Source organism: Centropristis striata, chromosome 5 (assembly GCF_030273125.1).
Source record: "Centropristis striata isolate RG_2023a ecotype Rhode Island chromosome 5, C.striata_1.0, whole genome shotgun sequence".
NCBI classification, from domain to species: domain Eukaryota; kingdom Metazoa; phylum Chordata; class Actinopteri; order Perciformes; family Serranidae; genus Centropristis; species Centropristis striata.
Genome location: NC_081521.1, coordinates 34,825,093 through 34,839,753, shown reverse-complemented (window position 1 = coordinate 34,839,753; position 14,661 = coordinate 34,825,093). Strand labels below are relative to the sequence as shown.

The window sequence follows — 14,661 nt, the reverse complement described above, 5'->3', positions numbered from 1 at the left end:
TCAGTCAAAACAATAATCAAAGATGGAGCAATGCCATCATTGTAGTCACTTACAATTGCTTTAGTGTTTATTGTTCAGTAGGTTTTTACCAAATTATCTGCAGAGTCATCCTCCTCTCCGACACAAACAAATTAGGCGATTAAAAGTGGTAAAACACTGAATAAAGAGCTTCACCTTAAAAACCAGTGTTTGTGTGATGCTATTCAGCACATCCGCAGAGGGGCTGGTGTCAAACTGCTGCTAACACTTAGCTCATCTTTTTTTCCTGATAACTTAAGATCCAGACATTCAGGTGTTTATCTGTAGAGCTTTCATCCTCTCCGAAACAAATACACCTAGTGATTTAAACTGTTAAAAACACTGAACAGAACAGTTTCACGTTAAAATTTGTGTCTATTTGGCATACTAATGAAACAGCTGCGAGCCGAGCTGCTGCTAAGGTTTTGCTCTCACAAGATCCAGACATGCAATGACAATTTTTCTTAGAAGTGTATCACAAAAATGTATTAAAAACTACATTTCCAGCTTCTGGAAGACAACCAGAGAGACAACCAAACCACCACAAACATTTAGATGATGTAAGTCAACAACTTAACAAAATATATAATGTTGGCCATTTTAAGCAATTATTAAAATGCAGAAATGTTGCATATTATACGCTATTATAATGCTTGGCTTTATAACTGGCGCCCAAATCCCCAGCTATAGGTTTCAGTAACAGAGATGACAGCCCTGGCTTAGTGAAGGCCTGGTAATAATAATGGAAGCTGAAGCCCATTCAGCGTGAGCCCTTGAAAGAGAGGAAGCTGTTGTTTTAACCCGCCGCTGTCAGTCAGTCACCCAGGCTGCTCCAGTATGCGACTCCACTGTAGCCTCTCTGGTTGAATAACCCCCCGCTAAGGTCATCTTAAGCAGGAATTTTATTAGCATTCATTTACCCGAGCGCGGTACTTCTCACCGACAATTTGCAGTCTACCTCAGGTCAGCTGTGGCTGTGAGCGTGTTCTGGGGAAACACAGACAGACAGACAGCAGAGAGGCAATATTAGATTGTGCTCTGCGCTTCTTTGTCTGCCTTGAAAACACGGGAACAACAATCTGCACATCCGTTATGGTGCTGTGCATGTGTGCCTACAAACACACACACACACACACACACAAACACACACACACACACACACACACACACATGCACACACAGTGGGAGAAGGGGCTTCATTGTGCAGCCCTGCTGTGTTGAGTGACTGTAGCGTGTGCTGGGCAACAGCTGCTGTGATCCCCCTGCAACCCTCCCTCACCCCTCACCTCCACTACTGGCCCATGCTGCTCTAAACATCAATGCACTCACACACACACACAGGGAAAAAATACAGTATACACAGCACAGAGATATACACACTTTATGTCTTATTTTGCACCCTTTCAGTCCTCAGGTGTTTGTTTTCCTGTTTACCTCGCATCCATCCTTCCATATTACCCTCCTACCTTTTTTTGTGAGCAGCCAGCGGGCTGTGTCTGTCTGTCTTTAGACACCGCTCCATAAGGGACACCCCCAGCTACCCCCACTACTCCCTGACTTTCCCCCTGCTGACAGCTGTCTCCACACTGTAACCCTTTCATGGAGCGGGGGCCCCTGTGAAAGTTATACTATAAAGTTTCACCAGCCTCGCACATGTTTTGGGAAGGATCTAAAGGCTTTTTTTGGGTTAAGAGGGATTCAGAGACTTTGAGATACATACACAGCCTGAGTTGACTTGTTTCCGCAGCCAAGTCTCGTTCCTGGTGGGCTTGTTTGTCATCAGTTGCAGCTTCTGCTGCTGATGTGACCCCGTCTGCAGCTCATTACAGCATGCCACCTGTTTGTCCTGAAGCTAGGCAAGACACACACACACACACACAAATAGAGTTTGTTGAGGTGACAGGGGGTTAATCTAACAGGAGTGTCCATGGCGGAGCTGCCACACAGTGCAGGGACTGTCAACGTCCCACCGTGTCAATGGCTTTCTTTGTCCCCTGGGTCCGTCTTTCTGTTGCCGCAGGGTGTAGGACCAGGCAGACAGGTGGAGCGTTATTGAGCTTTTAAGGAGCAAAGACAAAACAAAGAAAAAACTATCAGCTGGATAACATATAGCTCAGAGTTCTCACAGCATCTGACAGTTTTGCCAACGACAGCTTTTCATAGGTCATGCAATAGCGGGCGCATGTTACAAAATTTGCTGTCAGCTGTATTTTTAATTTGATACAGTGTAACAAAGAAAAGGCTTTGATGGACACCCAGCTGTTATCTCTGCATAGCTGACAGCTAATTCCAGCCCATGGTACTAACGGCAATTAATATCACCCAGTTGTGGGCGATTTGCAGGAGTTTGAGAAACACTTAAAAGGTGTTATTTGCACCCTTCATTCACTCCCCCACATTTTGCAGAGGAGCCACTTATTAGGCATTGATCTGAGCCTGGGGTTTGGAGCTGAACAGGGCAAACACTGTCAATGTGTGCTGTCATTATCCCACACGACAATTGCCAGGAAATTGAAAGACAGACAGGACTGAAAATTAATCCGTGTCTGACTCTGAAATTCAGACTCTTCTCGTGCTTCTGTTCATAATGCTTTGCGTTGTTGGTGTTGCAGCGTGCGTACGTTTATTCTCGCTGACACGGTGAGATGCAGGTGACTCGGGGCAGCCACACGGGACACTTAAAGAGACACACACACACACACACACATGCTGACCTCCAGATCGCACAGACCTCCGTTCTGCACAAACAGACTGAGGGACATGTGGCTGAGCAGAACGTTGTCTGGCAGACAGACAGACACACAGACAGAGACGCAGCTAGATTCACACACACACACACACACACACACACACACACACACACACACACACACATTCATATATAACTGACAGACGGATGAGTGCATGTTATGTAGCAGCTGAAAACGGGCCCAGCCTGTGGATCACACAGCAACTCAGCTGACACACTCAGTGGCTGAGGAGAAGTGCGATTTGATTCTTAGTGCTGCTCTGCTGTGTTTCGCTCACATATGTAAATTCTCAACTCTGTATTTGAGGAAGTTTAATGTCAATCGCATAAGCGCATAAGCACAAAGATGTTTGTTCTTTATTCAAATGATCGTCCAATGTCCCCGCATGGATTTGTGTGGATGAGTGTGTTATCTTTACACTGAAAGTGCTTTGCTGTTGACACTTTAAACATGTTTAGCTTTGAAAAGCCAATTTTATTTTCGAACTTACAGTACAACATTATTATTTACTTTTCCATTTTTGCAATTACACTGCATTCATTAGTTTGTCTAATAAAGTTGAACTTTTCACACGATTTGGGGCAAAAAGTTACCTCTAGTGTTAATATTTTAGTTATTTAGTTCAAGTTGCAGTTGTACTTTTCTAGTTGAACCTGGTGAAAAATTGTCCTGTCATTCTCAATAATTACTTTTTCATTTGACATTATTGTAATGGAGTTGGACTTAAGAAAAGCATCTGTCACTACTTCTCCATGTGTAGGTGTGTTTGCTCAGGCTCTACTCAGGTGGACAGATGCCTTGGTGCAGACAAGAGCCTATTGATGGCAGAGAAACAGCTTTCTCTGGCCAACTGATCCCACCTGCTCGCTACTGTTCCTCTGGCTTCACATAAAGGCAACAGTTGCCTGGGCAGTTGACGTCTCACACATACGGGGGCACAAGTTCACCCCAAACATTTGAGTGTGTCATCCCATACATCTGGTCAACATAAAGCATTTACATTGTTCTAATACCAAAGAGGAAGGAATCATGTGTAGCATATCAGAATATAGAATGTTTTGGTTTTTTTAAACCCTGAACAGACTCACTACTTGCTACACATGTTCTATAAAAACATTAAATAACTTTGGTACCATTTATGCTAGAGACAAGCTTTAAATTGTGTGTCAACTGTGAGATTCTCAGCTTTTTGTCGCATGAATGGTGTCTTTATGACAATCCGCATATGGTGTGTATGTGATCATGTGATATGGAACTTAACAATAGTTATACCAAAATATAAAGACAGCACTGAAACATATAGTCATATTTTGTACTACAAAAAAACGCCCAGGGTAAAATACAATAACTAGCTGTAACTCTGAGGAAATGGTGTATTTGCACCAAACTTGGCATGGAGTTCCAAAACACCTTAATACAACTTTTTATATTGGAAAAAAACTCATTGGTTGAATCTTGAGTTAAATACTCAATTTCAAGAAAACATGTTTGGGTTGTTGTTGGGTTTTTTTGCAGTGGGCATTCTTTATATGTCAAATACGCCCACACATATTTAATGCATGATGATGACTTTACTCTGCACCAGAAAGACAGCCTAAGTACCCTTGAATCATAGGATGTATAACATGTACATACTGCTTTTCTAAAAACAAGATAAAACACTAAATCTGAGGGAAATTATCTTGCTGCATGGACAGATAATTTCACTTGACAAGATTTCTTAAATTAAGATTATTAAATCTAGAAATAAGCATGTTGAATGCTTAAAATAAGAAATTAACTCTTAAAACAAGATAAATTAAAGCTGCAAGCAGCGATGAACTGGCACGAGCAGAGTGCAGTGCAAAGTATTTGTTTCTTACCAAGATAAAAAAAAACCTTTAGATTTAGAAGTGTTAGATAATTTTTTATCTTGTTGTAAGACTTAATTTCTTATTTTAAGAGTTCAACATGCTTATTTCTAGATTTAATAATCTTCTTTTAAGAAATCTTGTCAAGTGAAATTATCTGTCCATGCAGCTAGATAATTTCCCTCAGATTTAGTGTTTTTATCTCGTTTTTAGACACCCCTTTTTTGCAGTGTGGGCTCAGAATTGGCATAAAGCTAAAACTTTGTCCGGGTGTGTTTTGTCTATGTGGGCTTTAGAGGGTTAATTGCTGCCAGTGAATGGAGAGTTTTGTTTTGCTTGTTTTTGTGTATTTGTGTATATGTGAACAAGTGTGACTGAAGTCAGCATGTGACAGAGTGAGCATTCCTTGAGTACAAACACACACACACACACATGCCCAGAAGGCATTTTTGTGCATCTTGTGATATATGTTGCGCTGACCCTGACCCTTCCATGTCTTTTCAGGTTACCCAAGTTCCCATCGAGTCATGTGAGCAGTACGGGACCTGTGGAGAGTGTTTGAGCTCCGGGGACCCACACTGCGGCTGGTGTGTCCTGCACAATATGTGAGTATCCTTCAATCAGCATCTTGTCACTTTACAGATACTTTACATACGCCTACAGATTTTATTGGACATCTTCCAAAATGGCCTGAATATTCCTTTCATGAACAACTGGCAGATATTTCCCCTAATGTTTATCTTATATCAAATAGAGTCTGAGGAGTCTGAGGAGTCTGAGGAGAGGAGACAGTGTCTGTCTGAAAGTAGATAGTTGTGCCTCAGAGGTGCAGAGCTGGTCCAGAGCTACTTGCTGCAGCCATAGTGACTACTGCCCTGTTCTGACATGACTTGATATTAACAGGAAATGATAACATTCAGTCGGTGTATTACTCTGGAATTTGAAAAGAAAAAACACAAGAACAGAGCAGAAAGACTCATTAATTTACCAGCTCTCCTGCATATTAACTATATATGCAATTTGTTGTACCTCTAAATGTTTAATGGACATCTGGTGAATCCAGACTATATTTGTCGTGCGTGTTCTGAGCATGTTGGGGGATATTTACCTCCCACTGTTACAACTGCAGCCAGAAGAAGCATAGAAACCATGAGTGACACCTGCTGGAAGTGAAACGTTACTGCACCAGAACTAACTTGTAGATAGCCAGACAAGAGAAAAAACACAAGAAAAAAATAAAAGCTTGGAAAAAAAACAATACATACATTTGTTGTATACTATGAGTCTTTCATCTGTAAATTGAACTGACTGTGGTTAGATGGAATGATGGAGAGGGTATATAGAGGCACATGATGAATGCAACTCACTGCTAAAGTGCTGAAAGACATTCTGCTCCGTCTCCATCTCTGCCTCTTTGTTTCTTAAGCACACACATACTCTCATCAGTCTGGGCTTCTTTTAGCTGTTATGTCTTAAATTCCCCACTTACAGCCCCTCCTGAATGCAGCCCCTCTCTCTCTAAAGGTATAGCTGAATATTTGTGTGTGTCAGAGCCCTGCCGCAATCATCATTATCGTGATGGCGGCCCCTGCAAAGTGCACTTAAAGTAATTTACATCACTCCAAAGCTGGGACAGGACAAATAATTGCCTAGCGACAAGGTAATTCAGCATGTGCCGGTGGAGGTACGGGAGGGGCCAGCTAAAGCTCTGTATTCTCTGCAGACTGCGTGCCTTCACACAGGGATCATTTACCACAACATTAGCCTCCGTGCTAGGCTGTTAATCATATGCTTTTGTGTAGGTGTGGTAGGGAATAGAATAATTCAGGTTAGTAGGAACTCGAATCCACGACGTGTAAGAGGTGGTGATGCTAAGCTGTTATGGTGAAAGCAGCTGTGAGGACGGAACAGCTGTTTGTTTTGTAAATGCCTTTTTGGAGTATGTGTGTGTGAGGGGCTTGTGTCTGAACGTGTGCGTGCACGTGGGTTTGACTTTTGTGTACATGCATAAACACTTGTGTGGACCACTGTACTGTACCATAGGGAGAAAAGGTCAGCACCCCAGATTCACGTCAGATCAGCCATCTGTTCTCTCAACACAGCGGACCCTCGTGCCACCTGTCTCTGGCCCTAATACCCCTTTCTCTGTCCTGACCCTGCAATGAGTGTGGCAGGACCCCTGTCAGCTCCATCTGAGTTACTGCAGAGGGGGAAAAGAAGTTAAAAGAACAGTTGTTGCTGCTCATGTGGACTTCTGTGGACTTTAAAATAAAATAACATTGATGACATGAAATAGAGAAATGCAATAAATTCTGACAGAAACAGATTTCTATACCAACAGCCATGGCAATTCTTCAAGCTCTTGTTCATTTTAATGCCTGGTACAACTAAAGGTACATTTGTTTGGACAAATATAATGATAACAACAAAAATGCCCCAAAAATATCTCATAAGAGTTTAATTTAAGAGCTGATATGTAGCCATTTTCCATGGTTTTCTTGATAATGATTTTGGTTGTTATCAAGAAAACCATGGACAATGGCTGGATATCAGCTCTTTTATTAAACTCTTTTGAGCTATTTTTGTTGTTATCATTGTATTTGTCCAAACAAATGTATCTTTAGTTGTACCATTAAAATGAACAAGATATTGAAGAAAATGAGAGTGGTCTAATAATTTTTTCCGTGACTGTATGACATTGCAGCAATTCGAGCTGCTTTGACAAAGCATTTATGTCAGGTTGTTATAGCTACAAGTCTTTTCACCAACACATTTTTAAAAAAAGCATAAAAAATGTCAGGTCCAATGAAGATGATAAGGGCCACATACCAAAAATGTATTGGTGTTCTGAAGTCAGAATTCAGTGTTTAATGTCAGTTTTCTGTCTTTAACCTTAAAATTCTGAAGAACAAAAACATATTTAAGTTTTGACTTCAAAGTCGTCAAACTTCTTTGAAGTTTTCTGACTCTAAACTTCTGACTTCAAACTCAGGACTCACAAAAGATTCAATAAGATTTTCACATGTGGCCCCAATGCTCTTCTGTAGGGGTGTACATAACTGCAATATCACCTTCTTCTATATAAAAGAGGTGGATAAAAGCATCTCAGGGCTTACATACTGACAAATTAATTCATTTAAAAAAACATCAAATCATGCCATCTTTCTCATCATGCGTGGGAAGCAGCGATGAAATGTTACATGTGCTCAATAAATTATGTAATCTCTTCTTCAAGTTCTTGCAACACAGCTTATGGAAACAGGCACTTATACTCTGAAGCGTAAAGACATTTGCACCAGATTTTAATGGCAGAACAACAAATGGCATAGCAGAGTAAAAGGATATCTGCAAATCTGAAGAGGTTTGTTACATGTTAGCATGTAGACTGCATGGATATACAACATAACCACGAGCAGAAGGAAGTATCTGTCAAATGCTGCTGGAGAAAAGCAGCTGCACCCTTCTGGTGAAGAGCTCCCCTCGTCCCACACACCCAAAATTACATTTCTTGCCATCCACAGCTGTGATCACTACCGCTTCCTTCTGCCCACTTTTCCCTCCATTTCTGCAGTTTCTCATCATCCAACCATAAGCCATTGTTGATTTTATCAAATTATCTTCCCCCCTTTTCCCATGTTTGCGTGCACCTCCCTCCCAGCAAAGCTAGCATCTAAGCTACGCCACTCATCTCCTCTCAGCTCAGCGCGGCTCACTACATCGCTGTCTCCCATTTAGACACTCTTCCCTCTGGAATAAGCTCTTCCACACTCCAGAGATGGTTGGCTTGCCACACATAAACAGCCCTCGCTTTGATCACCCCCCTCCCTCCTTCTACAGCTGCCATCCACAATATCCATCCTCTTTTCTTCTCCTCCAAACACTGTGCCCCCCCTCCCCTTTTCTTTATGTTTGTGCGTGTATGCTCATTGAAGTGCAGCATTCTAAGGTGGCTAATTAGGAACATAGGAGGACATTAGCTTGGTTTGCGATGATGAGGAGAAGGAGAGAATGTGAGGGAGGCGATGAGCTGGCCAGGAGTGGCGTCTCTGTCTTCCCTGTCTTTTTACTCCCTTTCTTCTTCCTCTGATTCAGTGTGGTGTGAGACTCTAAAGTCCTTTAATTACCAGCAGCTGCTAGGCATCCACTGAATGCACGAAGAATGAGAAGGGAAAAAGAGAGGGGATAAGAATGAGGGGAAGAGAATGAGAGAGTGTTTGATGCCGCACACTCATCGGCCCACAAAACCGAGCAGCATTCTGATTGCAGCTCAAAGGGAGCTCATCATCTCGAGCGCTCTTCAGTCACAGTCCTGTGAATGGGTAGTTCAGCCTCCGTTTGACCACAATCCAAAAACATGGAGCTGTGGTGATGCTTTCTCTCTGTCACTCCTTCGCTCCTTTAGCCTGCTTCTCATCGCCGTTAGATTAGCTCTCTAATCATGCCCAAAAGAGGCTTTTCCAAAATGTCCCACATCACTCCCTCCATCCTCTCAGCTCGCTCCCACATTCCAGGAGAAGGTTTTGTTGAGATTTGTCAGGATTAGTTGCAAGTCTGACTTCTGTCCAGGGGCTGAGAAGTGATCCAGCGCCAAGGTCAGAAGTTGGCCCGTACAGTAAGTTTCGCCAAGTTATACCATTATTATAAGAATTACTTCTGGACTGAACTAGTGAACTATATATAGTTACGTAATATGTGCATAAGAAATTCTGTTCTGTACGTCTAAAACAGCAATAGTTTGTTGTGTGGATGACAGCTTAGGGCTGTTGGTGTAGTAGGCCCCAGCAGAGAGTGAGTCAGCATTTGAGGGCTCTGAGCAGAATAACATATCACTACTACACTGTGATACTGTATTGTATTGTACTGTCAGTCTGCATGGGGTTGAATTATTCAGATCTGTTTCAGTAACAACCCACACAGCAGCCTGAATGGCACAGCTGTCCACTTGTCACAAATTGGTGTTACGAGCTTTAATGCTTTCAAATGATTTGTTTGGCATCCTGGTTGGAGCACATTATATGGGAACACAACTGTAAGAGTTGGGCTTTGGGATGCAGCCAGTGCGTTAACAGAGTAGTTGTATTTTGCAGTGTGACCCTGGATTGAAGAGAAAGGAGGAAGGAGTAAGACAGGAAATAGTAGGACTAATCAATTTTAGCAAAAATCCTAATCTCAATTATTTTTGGTCAATATTGAGATCATGATTATTTAACACAATAACTTACTGACTTTAAAAATTAAAAAAACTTTTTTTTTTTAACTTAAAACATTGTTTTTCTTGAACTGTGAATATAATTTAAAATGTGAATAAAAATGTGATAAATAGATGATACATTTACAATATATAAAAAGATATACAGACACATTAAATACATTTAAAAATATAAATTAAATCAAAATAAATAAGATCAACTATGTTGTAGTGCACTGCCACAACCTACTGAAAACACCTATTCATAAAGATACATACATACATACATACATACATACATACATATGATAACATTTTGGTAAACTATTGAACATATTTCCGTCAGTAACTCAGTAAAAAAAGGGGTGAGGAAAGGGTTGCACTGGATTTATAGCAAAAACAAAGTAATCTTTTTATCTGGATTATCTTATTTTTCTAATCATTGGAAGCCAAAATCGTAATTGAAAAATAAATCGCTTAATCATGCAGCCCAAGTAGAGGATTGCAATTGTTCTTACGGTTAAAATCAACTTAAAACCTCTACAGACTCTACAACCCTATTGTTCTTACTACAGTCGTTTTTCATGCACTCTGTTCATCACTGTGCTACGAATGACGTCACACGCCGGCCATAAAATCTCCTCTAATTTACCAGTGGCAACAACAATTAGCCCAGCAATGAAAATGGCTGCTTCAGCCCATTGTGGATGTCAGACTGTGTGTCTAATGGCCGACTCATCAGCTCCAGCCACAGTTAGCAGTCAGAGGGAAGCTGCATCCATCTTCCCAATTGAGCCTAATGAGATATCGATCACGAACATGCAGGTCTATCAATATTTCCATAGATTCCTAGCACATAGAGCTAGTACACGTTGGTTGAAATACAGCACCGGTATGTACAGTATGAGGCAGGCTGCATGTAAAACAGTTAATGATCCTAAAAAAAACTGTGTGTGTGTGTATCTCTTGCTTGCTCACTCATGTCCTTTTTAAGATGCTTCCACCCCACACTGCTTTTTCTCTCTGCTTAGCCCACGCAAGTAAAGCTATAGCTTGATGCAGAGCACTGAGAAATGGTCTCTTTGTAAATCCTTTTTCCTCCCTTTATCTTCCCTCTCTTCTCCTTTTCCTTACCCTCGCCAAATACCTTTAACATAGACTGACACTCGCGTAAACCGTATATATGTGTGTGCACATGAATCCACTCAGTTTACACAACAATAGCTTCCACATCTGAGAATATTGTGGCCATACTGTGCTGCGTGTCCTGCGGGCGCCGTCCTGCAGTGACATTATCAGTCGCCACAGGAGACAGACCATGAGTCGCAGTGGTGAGTTTGACCCCTGACATGAACTGTACACAACTTTGGGTTTCAAACTGAGCCCTCACATGTCAGCAGAAGCCCACACAGCAACTTGAGCTGGTGGAGTTTACCATCTCCGTGGTGGTTTGAAATTGAAAACCCTGCTTTCTTTTTTTTTTATTTCTCCTTCACTTCCCTCCATACCTCCTGTGGTATGCATTTAAATGGATGTTGTCACACTTTAGGGATGCAGCAGTTAGAAACAAATGCCCTGAATCACTCAGATGGAGGAAAAAAACTGAAAGGGGGAGGTAGTATGTGTAGGCAGCACAGCCCTGCACACCTAATGATTTCCTCTTTTTATGTTGGGGACCCAAAGCCCCTGTGCAGTCAGTCTTCATACATGTTTACATTAACATGTGTGTCCCCCAGCTAGATTCCCATTCAACCAAATCAAATCATGCCTGTGATTCTCTAACATAATGGCTTACCACTTAAGACGAGTAAAGCTTTGTTAAGCACCATCAAATATTCAATATACATCTAATTCTTCTTCTCTGTACCTACATCTTCCCACCTCGCCCCCCCTCTCCACTCTGCCACCAAAGCATCTGCTCTCATTTTCCTGTCTGTGTGGCGTTTGTGGTCTGGCTCCAGTGAGGGAAGGAAGGTGATTTTAAAATGGCTCCCCCTCTGTTCTCTCTTTTTAAACACGGTACTCACAGCTAGAGCTGCAATCAGACAGGCCTTCACACTTTCATTGAAGTCCTTAGATGTGGTAAGGGAAGGGGAGGAGGGATAGAAGAACAGAAATCTTTCCCCGTCGACTGCCTCTTCTGCTCTGCTGTCAAGGCCAGGGTGTGTGTGTGTGTGTGTCGGTGAGCAATGCATGAATGTATGAAGGATTTAGTGCAAGTTACTGTATGTTATTATGGTTATTATGTCTGTGCAGGTTCATGTGGATGCACACTCAAATGTATACATTATTCGTCCATGAATCCATACGTCTATCAAAGCACGGCTCAGCAGAGATGATGGTGTAATTGCATATTCAGAGCAGCGGAATAAGAAGCAGGCATTGGTGGAATATACCCTGAGGTTTGGCCTTTCACCCTCTTGCTCCGTAAAATGCACCTTTGCACCCACACAACACAGCAAATTACACTGTACATTAGATATAGGTTAGTGAATTAGATTACAGCACATATTTGTGTCAGAGGCTTTGTTTGCACCTCAGAGCTCCAGCTCCAACGGTGCAGCCCACACAAACTGTCACAGGAAAAACACATGATACACTCTTTGCCTTTTTGCGTGTGTTTTTTGTTTTCCCACTCACCTAACATTACTGCGTGAAATGTGACTGCCACTTACAACCCGGTCGTACCCTGCAGTGGAGTTGTAGATGCCAGAGAGGAGTAATGATGGAAGTGTAAGCAGCTACTTCAGCACCATGGACAAGGCTTCGAGAGCACAAGACCCGGGCCGGCTGCCTCCAGCAGCTGCTTGAGGGAAAATAGCTACTTGTTACAGCAGGCTGAGAAGCATTTGTACCGCTGATCTATGCACGAACATGGCAGCGTGTATACAGGTGGTAATGTTTGTGTGTGGTTCTTTTTTGTGCAAAATTCAACGTGCATATCACCTTTAACACGTAATTTCTCCATGTGAGCCCCCCCTCCCTCAGGAATGTCAGTGATGGAACACAAAGCATCGGCAGAGCTGCTGAGTGACAGGCCGGAGCCAGACAGGAGGATAAGGGGGGGTGAACAGGGGAGGGGGGTCAGGAAGGGGAATATGAGGAAGGCAGGAATCTAGTCAACACTCAGTAGCATGCACTTCAGCTAATGAGAGAGGCAAGGGGTCAGCTTCTAACTACACAGAGATAATGGCCATCTCCCGAAACCATGGCAACAGCAGCCAGCCTGCACCCCTCCCACCCCCGCTGCCACACCCCCTCACTGCGCTCTCATCTTACTTCACCCCACCGAAATGATTTTTTTTTTTTTTTTTTTAAAAACACACAGTGAGGAAAATCAATGCAGGGCTTTTTGTCAGTTAATGACCGCCCAGGTTTTTTTTTTTTTTTTTTTTTTGCATCTGCACTCATACAGCTTGGAGACATGCATAAAACATTGTGACGCAGTCCACACCTGAAAGCACATTAAGTATCATTTTCGTCTGCCATTGTGAATGTAAAAGAAGCGGCAAATTGCAGACGGAGTAACACCTTGCCTAAGAAAGGTGTTAAGAGTGAGACAAAGGGAAGAGACGGAGACAGAGAGTGGAGACAGAGACAGAAAACTTGCAAATGCAGCATGGAATTAAATGTGTAAAATGAAGAGGTAGGAATTCATATCAGGAGTAACAATGAAAATGTCACATTTAGAATGTAGAAATTGAGTTTTAAAAATTGAGTGGTGAAAGGGGAAACCAGGTAATCATTTTTGGAAGAAAAAAAAAATCCCACTGCAGTGGCCCCCCTTTCTCAGTGGGAGATTCACACTACTACACTAATTCTACACTTTCCTGCACTCTAAAATCCCTGGGGAGTACTGTGCATATGAGTGTTGTACGGGTGTGTGTGTGAAACTTAGTGTGCTTGTGCCTGTTCATGTGAGTCTGCTGGATATGGCTTGAACTTCTGACAACATAATTGCACACAGAGGCTGTGGATGAAGATGTAGCTTAGAGTCAGGATGTGTGAGAGTATGTGGTTAAGAAGCATGATATGAACACACAGACACACACACATCCTACACATGCATACACAGTCAGCAGCCAGGGGAGGACGGACAGGGTTTTGTCATGACACATCAGCACCACGGACAGCGGCTGACCCATCGGAGTCCAATTAGAGCTGCTGCGACCAGACAGTCGGTTAGCCAGACACTTAGACTGCTGGGTTGGATGAGGATAGAGAGCCTTTGGTGTAATGGGATGGAGGGAACACACAGTTTTAATAAGAGGGAGGAGGCGGCTGAGTTTTAATGAGTGATGTGGTGGATTGTGGGGGCGTTGTGTGGTACTTGATATACTGTCTGACCATTAAGATCTCTTATGAGTGAACGCCGTGTAATTTGCACAAGTTAGTCCCCAAAGTTAAGCAGTGATTGAGGGATATAATTTGGGTGTGTAGTGCTTAGTGCTGTGGCTTCGTAGTTTATGTTAGTATGGTCTATTAAATTACCCACTGGAGGCGATGGTTCCACTTCTGGTGCCACCACTGTGGTTCATTACGCATACATAGCTTCCTGGAGGCAATGATCACCTGCTATTTTATAAAACTTTTAGAGCTACATGTCCTCAAAGCCAGCTGCTATTGATGGTACGGGTGTCATGAAATACTCATTTTTACAAGAGGGATTTTTTTTTTTTTTTTGTAACTGCTGTTTTTAAGCAATGCAACAAAAGAGCAAAACGGTTTCCTATTATGTCTTCAATATGCCATATGTTTTGCAAAACGAGAGAAAAGGAACCATGCGGTAACAACCACATAATTTAGCCAGATTCTACAGCATGTGACATTTACAGGCTGAATCGACACAAAACAA

At 42.3% G+C, this 14,661-nt stretch overlaps 1 protein-coding gene across 1 annotated transcript in view; it reads left to right on the top strand.

The window, feature by feature from the left end:
* plxna2 (plexin A2) overlaps positions 1 to 14,661 on the top strand; it is a 191,919-nt gene that overhangs the window by 98,086 nt on the left and 79,172 nt on the right. Inside the window, exon 5 of the mRNA XM_059332253.1 lies at positions 5,123 to 5,223. Within this exon, the coding sequence (XP_059188236.1) occupies positions 5,123 to 5,223 (101 nt within the window). The remainder of the gene's footprint in view (positions 1 to 5,122; positions 5,224 to 14,661) is intronic.